This window comes from Vombatus ursinus, unplaced genomic scaffold, assembly GCF_900497805.2.
Source record: "Vombatus ursinus unplaced genomic scaffold, bare-nosed wombat genome assembly UNPS02010769.1, whole genome shotgun sequence".
Classification (NCBI taxonomy): Eukaryota; Metazoa; Chordata; class Mammalia; order Diprotodontia; family Vombatidae; genus Vombatus; species Vombatus ursinus.
In genome coordinates this window covers 3,329,076-3,337,895 of record NW_020950547.1, presented here as the reverse complement: position 1 = coordinate 3,337,895, position 8,820 = coordinate 3,329,076, and the positions used below count along the sequence as shown (strand labels likewise).

The 8,820-nt window shown below is 44.1% G+C and overlaps 1 protein-coding gene across 1 annotated transcript in view; it reads right to left on the bottom strand.

Annotated features, from left to right (window-relative positions):
- Positions 1-4,977: 4,977 nt before the first annotated feature.
- The window catches only part of TAC3 (tachykinin 3), a 5,647-nt gene continuing 1,804 nt past the window's right edge, over positions 4,978-8,820 (bottom strand). Inside the window, exons 3-6 of the mRNA XM_027854949.1 lie at positions 6,916-7,024; positions 6,600-6,629; positions 5,605-5,658; positions 4,978-5,051 (exon numbers count right to left, since the gene is read on the bottom strand). Coding sequence (XP_027710750.1) covers positions 4,978-5,051; positions 5,605-5,658; positions 6,600-6,629; positions 6,916-7,024 — 267 coding nt within the window. The remainder of the gene's footprint in view (positions 5,052-5,604; positions 5,659-6,599; positions 6,630-6,915; positions 7,025-8,820) is intronic.

Genomic DNA, 8,820 nt, shown 5'->3' with positions numbered 1-8,820 from the left:
TCTTTCTTTCTTTCTTTCTTTCTTTCTTTCTTTCTTTCTTTCTTTCTCTTTCTTTCTTTCTTTCTTTCTTTCTTTCAAAAACAGAACTTTATTATTACTCTTTGGTTAAAGTGAATATATAATTTTTTTTGAGGTAATCAGATTAAGTGACTTGCCCAGGGTCACATAGCTAGTAGGCATAGCCTAGGGGGAATGTTTCACTAGTTAGAGAAGAAGCAGGCCAGAGAGGGCTGGAGCAAACCAAGTCCCTCCCAGCCTGTCCCTGTGGATGATGGGGAGTTTAAGGTTCACCTGGCTCTAAGCACATCTTGTTAAGGGTGCTTTATGGATTTTGTTGTTGTTCGTCCTGAGTTCTTAAAGAGACCAATGACATCATGAGGGTGATATCTTGACTGGCGCATGAATTAGATTTAAGTGAGGCAGAACTGTGCAAAGTCATCAGCCCCACTCCTCCAGAATCATCGGAGTTCAATGGCAAGACATAGGTCAGGACTGGGGATGGCCCCACCTTATGGATCTAAGACTTTGGCCCAAGAATCAAGGATCTGGAAAAGAAAGTGATTTCCTCATAAAAAATGTTTCTCTTCCATTTGTGGTTCCTGCTTTTGCCTCACCTTGGGGAGGAGGGTATTGGGCACCTGGTCTAGGAGAAGCCCTCACCCCAAGTGGCAGGGTTTAGGTTGCTGGTAGGCAGCACTGGGAATTCTGCAGCCTGTCATTGGGGTATGAAATTCCCCTTGGGATTAGTGGACTGAGATTTATGGCACATTGAATTAATAACAGACACCCTCCCTCTCCCTCAGCCCCTGCCCTTAAACCAAAGCTCAGTTCACATAATGGAAATTGTTGGACCAGAGCTGTAGGGGATGGTAACTAAGCACATCCTTAAGGATTCTGACATCTTTTTGAACCACTGAGTTAACCCCCACCTCACCAGAGTTATTGGATTAAGATGGAGAGGGGGAGGGGGCAGTTTATATTTCTCTTTTCCAGCATCATTGGGATGCTAGAGTGTTTGACACAGCTGCACCAAAAAAGTGGTCCTTTCTCCATAGATATGCCTCTGCTCAGTCTTAACACCTGCCTCCTTAAAGTAGGAGCTTAGAGAAGGGAAATCAGAATCACTCTCTCTCTCTCTCTCTCTCTTTTTTTGGTTAGGCAATCAGGGTTAAGTGACTTGCCCAGGGTCACACAACTAGTAAGTGGCAAGTATCTGAGGCTGGATCTGAACTCCGGTCCTCCTGACTCCAGAGCTGGTGCTCTCTCCACTGAGCAACCTAGCTACCCCTTGAGGAATCAGAATCTCAAACTGTTTTCCCCCCCTCTATAGCTATATCCATCTCCTAGAAGCTCAGATAAGGTATTCAAAATCTCCATATGTCTTTGTCTGGGATAGGCCTCTGAAAGTCTTTGGGCTTTAGGCACTACCTTCCAAATCCTTACCTTAATGAGTATACTAATTCCACATATATTTACTGAGCACCAGTTATGCTGAGGGGAGCCCAAGTGAGGTGCCTTGGGGGGTGGGGGTGGATAGAAAGCTGTATAAGAAATGGTCCCTCCTCTCTAGAAGCTTAGAAATAAACTAGTAGTCAATGAAAAACCAAACCAAACCAAGAAAGACACCACTCTAAGTCACGTGTAAAAATTCTTTTATTGATGATGAGTATAGAGATTATATTTTGAATTTGTCACTAAAGAAAATTGCTTGGCATCTGTAGTCAGTGCCCATGGGATTGATGTTACTCTCTATGTGGTTTGTATGGTGGGTGTGCGGATGGAGTAATCAAAGCAGGAGAGTGATACAGCAATGGGTGAGCAAATAGAATTGAGGGTATTTTATCCAGGGATTGAGAGGAGGCAGGCAAAATGTCTTCAAAATGCAGTCCAGAGTCCCAGGAGTTGGACAGTATGAGAAACTCTGGCAAAAAAGGAAAAAAAGCACATTTTCTTTGTCTTTTGCAAGACTCTTGGCTTCCATTCCAACAGCCAGTTTGGAGAAATCTGCTGGGGAAAGGAGAGAAAGCCAAGGTCTTAACACTTTGCTTTTTCTGTAGGCTGTAAGAAGGGCTAATAAGAAGCTAGATTTCCCCTGCCGACACAATTTCTTTATCTTCCAGGGCATCACATTTAACTGGTGGTTTCATTGCTCATAACCACCTATGCACACACACACACAGACAGACAGACAGACAGACATACAATGTTATTCTTCCACAATGACATGTAAAAACAATTTTTAACATTTTTTTAAAGTTTCAAATTAGAAATTCTATCCCCCCCTTCCTCTTCTAACCCCTCCCTGAGATGGTAAGCAATCCAATACAGGTTATATTTGTGCACCTATACACACTGCCTAAGATGGACTCTGCTGGCATCTCCGTAAGCCAGTTGTCCGTACACCAAGGGCGCCCCATCACATATCCCTACACAGGGTACTTGTGTGAGTGTTTCTGGATCCCGTACCCAATCAATCCCTATTACTTCCTCCTGGGAGTCTTTAGTAATAAAGAAGAGCCTTGAATGATCACAGTCTTAAATGAAAGAAATAAGAGGGCAACCTTCTCTTAGACCAGCTGTTCACAAAGTATGGACCAGGATTTGTGAGGTCAAAACTACTTACATAATAATACTAAGATGTTTTAATTTCTAATACAATAAAAGTCGATAGACATGCCAAATAAACCAAAAGCTCTTTGAGTGGGGTTCCACCCAGTTCCACCCAGACTCAATAATTTTTAAGAGTATTAAGTGGTCCAGAGAATAACAAAGCTTGAGAACTACTGCCCTAAATTCCTCCCCCTCCATTAAAAGAAAACAATATATTGATTCACTTCAAAACATCTCTTTCAATGGTACCTCCATCTTCTCCCTGCACCTCTCCCCTCCCCCCAAACCTCATGACCTATTCTGCCTAACACTCCACAAGTTGTGAATGATCCATTCACCCAATGATGGTATGGTGATGGTGATGAGGAGGGGACATAATTACGTTCCTAGATCTTCTGAAAAGAGTTTGGATTCACCCCCATGGATTAAAAGTAGTTTTCCACAATGCTCTGATTTCTGCCATTTGTATAAAATACTATGGCAAAATTGCACTGTAATTATCTTTATGGGCTGGTGCATTACACTGGGGGAAAGTATATCATCCCGATATAGCTGCCCGTATAATTACCCAGCCATTGGCAGGACTGAAATAACCATCTAATGAGAGTAAAATGATACGGTAAGTACCATGTAATCAACGAGTTACGGTTATTAAGGCTCTTTGTGCCCAGTCACCCAGCACCAAATGGGGACCCAGACCCAGCCTCCCCTAACTACTGGGAATCATATATACACTGTACCACTTCAAAGGTGAGTCTATGGATTTCTGGTCTGGCACCCTAAGGTCTATTAGCATGAGTAACAGGGCCCATGAGGTTAGGGATGGGGTTCTCTCCAAGGTAATTTGTGAATTTCCAAATTTTCTTCTTCCTCCCAATTTCCTACTGTATCTTCCTGGCTGTAACAACCCCAGTATCCTCCCTACCCCAGTAAACAAAGAAGCCCTAGGAAGTTTAAAATCCCTGAGTCACTTTTCAGAGTAACAGTATCTGCCCAAAGCCCCTCTCCTAACAGGTGGGGAATTTGAATAGAAACTCCCCAGGAGTCTTCCCTCCCTCCCCAACTAGCATGAATCAGCATCAGTCCCCAGGGACAGGCTCCTCGACCCCTCCTCCAATGCCTGGCCTGTCTCCAGAGTTTACTGGTTGGGTGGGGGGGCCTCCTTCCACCAGGACGCCAGCAGGGTGCTCAGTTCTACCCAGACTTTAACAGACCTGACTTATTTCCAACTTCCCTGTCTACTCTGCTTATTCTAAGTATGTCCCCTAGATAAAATTAGCTTGCTTTAAGCAATGTCTTGTATGCTGCGTGTTTTCTTGGACTATTGGTATTCTGAATCTTCCTAAACCTGTATTAAGACACTGGCTCTCTCTGGAAATTAATGAAATGAAAGGACCAGATGAGTCACTCCTGTGTGGGGGGAAGATGGTGTTGGGGTGAGAAGCTCTGTGTTTTGACTAGACATATCCCCAAGGGGACTATCACACCCAGCTCACCAAGTGAGAAATCTGTCAGCCTATTCATCCAAGGGGTCCAGCATGGACAGCTCAGTCAGCCTGGCATCAGCCTCACAGTCAGCCAAGAGTTTCAACAGGGATGCCACCTCCTCCCCCAACCCCTGCTAGGCAGTAGAACCTAGGATATCCTTTTCAGCTGGGTCCCATTAGATTTAGTGGTACTTTCTGTTCCTTACAAATTCATTCTTTGTTATAGAATAGCCACAGTGCCCATCTATTCTGAATTTTAAGAAACAAAAGTATACTTTTAACAAGGCTTTGAAAAAAAAGAAATATTCTTTGTCAGACCATGTGTCCCAATCTGGTGGTATGAAAATGTGGTCTCTGTAGAGCATCAGTGTGGGGACTGGACTAGATGACCTCTCAATGACCCTTTTGAGATCTAAACTCCTATGATTCTTATAGGACACAAAAGGAAAGTGAATTGCAAATGCTTTCTCTTATAAACTAGAGATGGTGCCTGTAATTTAGATAACAGTCTTATTTTATTTTACATGGATTATAAAATCTTTACCCCTGACACCTGAGGGGTTCTGATAAAGAGGGAAAACCAAACAAGTGTCAATGTTAGAGAAATCCCAGGGAAAAGTATTATGGCCTCTGCCTCGATCCCTGTCTATACCACCCAACCCTAACCACTCAGGCTCCCTACTTCATGCTCCAGATTGAAGCTTAGGCTCTGGCATCATCTTTGTGGGTACCACTTGTTCACATAATTATTTTTTTATCAAGATGGGCTTCTTGAGAAACAGCAAGAAGGGGAAGGAGGTGCACAATTGACATATATCTATGTTGTGATTCATTTGTCATACTCACCTCAGCCTTCCCTCCCATTGCTTCTGGACTTACCTCATTCTGAATTGGGAGGATACTTGGGATCACCAAAACCAGGGAAGTTTTCTTGGTTCACCTCCATAGGTGGTTCTGAGGAAGGGACAAACAAGGAACTTAGGAGAGGGCTTTTCAGAGTCTGGCCACCATGTACTTGTACCATTACCCCATCCTTATCAAATAAGGATTGGCTATAGTATGGAAACTGGGGACTAGTTGACAGATTAGGATTAGAAATTAAAGATGAGAGAAGAAAAGGGGCTCTTTTCAGAGTGACAGGAAGGAGAGACAGGACTAGAGTCCCCACTCTTCTTATCTTATTCCATGACTACAGCTGGGATGGCCCACCAGTGTTTCTTCCCTTTATTCCAGAAGCCTCAATATGGGCCGGGGTTTAAGTTGATTGATTGAGAGAGGGAAAGGAGAGTGAATGAGGGACCATGCAGGGGTGGGGAACCTACAGCCTCAAGGCCACATGTAGCCCTCTAGGTCCTCAAGTGTGGCCCTTGGATTCAGGGTTCAGGGACCATAGTATCCCTCAAAAAGGAAAATAGTCTTTTCCTCTGGTTCTTAATTTAGGACATTGAATTTTGTTCTATCTTGTGCAGCACTTAGGCCCTAAGCCCTTACTCCACCCCACATTTACCTGATTGTATATTCCTTTTTCCCATGAGCCCCACAAAGAAGTCATGCATGTCACCTGTAGAAGGAGAGATAGAAACATCAGCTGATAGTGAAAGAAAGGAGGAGGCAAACCCCAGCACTCAGAACACTTCTTGTCAACTGAGCCAGCTGAGACTTTCTGTCTTATCTACTGGTATCTTCATTTCTCTTCCCTTATTTCAAAGAGGTGTGGGCTCCAGTGTCTTAACTCCCTACAGATTTTCTTCTCCCTTTCTCTGCCTCTTAATTACTTCCTGAAATTTGGGCCCAGATGGCTCAAAGTGAATGTAAATAGCAACTGTTTCTCTTTTGTCCAGAAACCCTGAGGGTCTTCCCTTCCCAGTCTCCCAGTCTGATTTTTTTTCTTTTTTTTTGTGGGGGGGGAGGATTTAAGTGACCATCCCTTGGCTCACTTCTTAAATAGCCCTAATCACTGAATGAAAGTGAGAACTCTGAAAGACCTTAGATTAAAAAGACCCCTGCATCCAGAGTCATCTCTAGTTTGTCCTGATCTATGTCTAGTCATTGGACCCAGATGGCTCTGGAGGAGAAAGTGAGGCTGGTTACTTTGCACAGCCCTCCCTCACTTAAATCCAATTGACTTGCAAGTCATGGTATCATTTTCCTGATGTCATGATCCTCTTCGAGAATGGAGGACAACCCACGAAATTCCCTCCCTCATACGTCTTCCTCTCCTTGCCCACTTGGCTTGGGAACCTTTACAGATGCCAGTCCAGCTGCCTGCTGAGCAGCATTCAACTGCAGATAGATAATCTTTCCATGGTGCCAACTACAACCCTCAAATCCAGGAGGGAACTGGCTGAGAAAGCGCTGCTGGCTCAGTTAGACTATTGGTTTGTTCCAGCTGAGATGGGTCTTACCAAATAGCCTACCAGGGCCTAAGCATCATGGGGGCATTGAGCAGTCATCAGGGAAGGAGTGGAGGAAGGGGAGAGAGTAATGGAAAGGACTACTTACGTTTCTGGAAATCCATGGACTCCTTAGGATCTATAAAACCAAGGAAATGCGTGTAAGGAAAAGCATGGGCTGGTGTGAGAGGGAGTCCTGGGGAAATGATACTAAGAGATAAGGGCAAATAGAACAAAGCAAGATCCCTCAGCCAGTGCCCTGACCCAGCAGCCTCTTGGCTCCTTATCACCTTAACTTCACCGAGGGTGCCTTAGATGGACCCATTCCCTGATGTGGTTCTCCAGATCCCCACCCCTACCCCCACCCCAAGATCTTATATCTCATGCCATCTCTTTAACCCTGTACCAGGGGACTGGGGTCTTACCCACACTAGTCTTGCTCAGCAGCCTCAGCAACCCATCCAGAGAGAGAGATCGGCTGTTATACAGCCTCCGGAGCAGGGATGGAGGGAGTTGATAGAGATCTAAGACCTTCTGGTGGAGACAGATACAGAAAACCAGGGTGGTGGTGATGATAGCATAGAAGCCCCCCAAGATCCCATCTGGCCTCAATCCCTAGGCATGCTTTCCACACGATAGCACAATCTCATTTTGAACCCACCACATTTATGCCCAGCTCTCCTTAACCCAGTTAGCCTTTCTTGCCAGGGACTACTTGGCATATCCTAAGACTATCTCATTTATTTTAGGATTTCCTATGATTTACATTCTCCCTTCCCTTGATTTCAGATGCTAAATATTATTGGGAAAAGAAAAGCATAAAGAACTCAAAGAACCAGCTTGCGGACTGAGACCTTTCAGCCTCTCCCAATCACTGTCTACGATGACATGTCGTGTCTGGGGATACAGAAGGGAGGACAGAGAAGCCAGATTGGTGATGTAGGGTATGACCAGCTAGCTAGCAATGATACCTTCCCATGTCCTTGACCCTATAGGAGCTGCATTGAAGTTCCAGGTGAGCTTGAGGATTTGACGATGGAGGAGATAAAAAAGTAGGGATGCTGGACCTGGAGTCAGGAAGGACCTGAATTTGAATCTGCCTTAGATGCTTATTGGCTGTGTGACTGGGCAAGTCATTTAACCTCTCTCAGCCTCAGTTTCCTCATCTGTACAATGGAAATAATAATACCACCTAATCCACAGGGCTGTTGAATCAAATGAGACAACATATTTAAAGTGCTTTGCAAACCTTAAAGTGCTATATAAATGCCAGTTATTATTATCATTATTAATTATTATTAAAGGACTTTCAAACTTCAACTTGGATAGCATCTTAAGGCTCTCTCTTTGCTCCTTGTTTGTGCTACCACTCCACATGTTAGATGAGAAGTACCTGGGGTCCCCTTCACTCAGGTAAATAGTAGTGGTCACTGCCTTTGGGTTTTGGATAGCATAGGCTCCCTGCCCCCCTCCCCATTCACAGTAAAGATGGAAAGAACATTGAATTTAGAGTCAGAAGACCTGTTTGAATCCTAGATGTACCACCTGTCTAATTTTGGGCAAGTGATTTAACCCCTTTTGACTTCAATTATTTCATCTCTCAAATGAGAAGGTAAGATTACAGTCCTAAAAGGCTGGGGCAGTAGATTTGATATCTTTCAGATTGCTCTCCCCTACTGAGTTGGCCAGGTCTCTGAGCTGGGAGAAAATAGGGCTTCACTGTGGAGTACAAATGCAGGTAAAATACTGGAATATACCTGCTTTTCTGTGATTTCCCTTCTACTCCCCCACCTGAAATATACAAGGAGAAATCTATAAATACACCTACTTCCTTTTACCATCTTCCTACCTCCCCCCCATCTTTGTGTCGCCATCTTTTGGCTTTCTTTGCCTCTGTCTCTCTCTCCATGTATCTTTTTCTCAGATTCTTTCTTTTCCATTCCATTCCCACTTCATCAACTCTAGTTTTATTTGTCATGGGTATTACTGAGCTTAAAGACTCCTTCCCTGGGTCAACTCTTGGGGTTACCAAATTGGGGCTCCTAATTGTTCTCATGATGGAGTTCTTTATTTCTTTTTTTGGTACCTTCAGGAGCTGCAGGATGCTAGTTGCAGCTGCTGGTGCCTGACAGAGAGACAATCATCACCAAAATAGAAGAGAATTACACCTCTTATCTCACTAGCACCTCAATTGCTAAGTCCAATCATTCCCTAGAGCAAGCTGGGGTGCACATGAGCATAGACACACACACACACACACAGATATTGAGTTAGATATACATATGCACCCCAGATACCCTGTAGAAGCAAGAGTGGAAAGATTTGCCGTC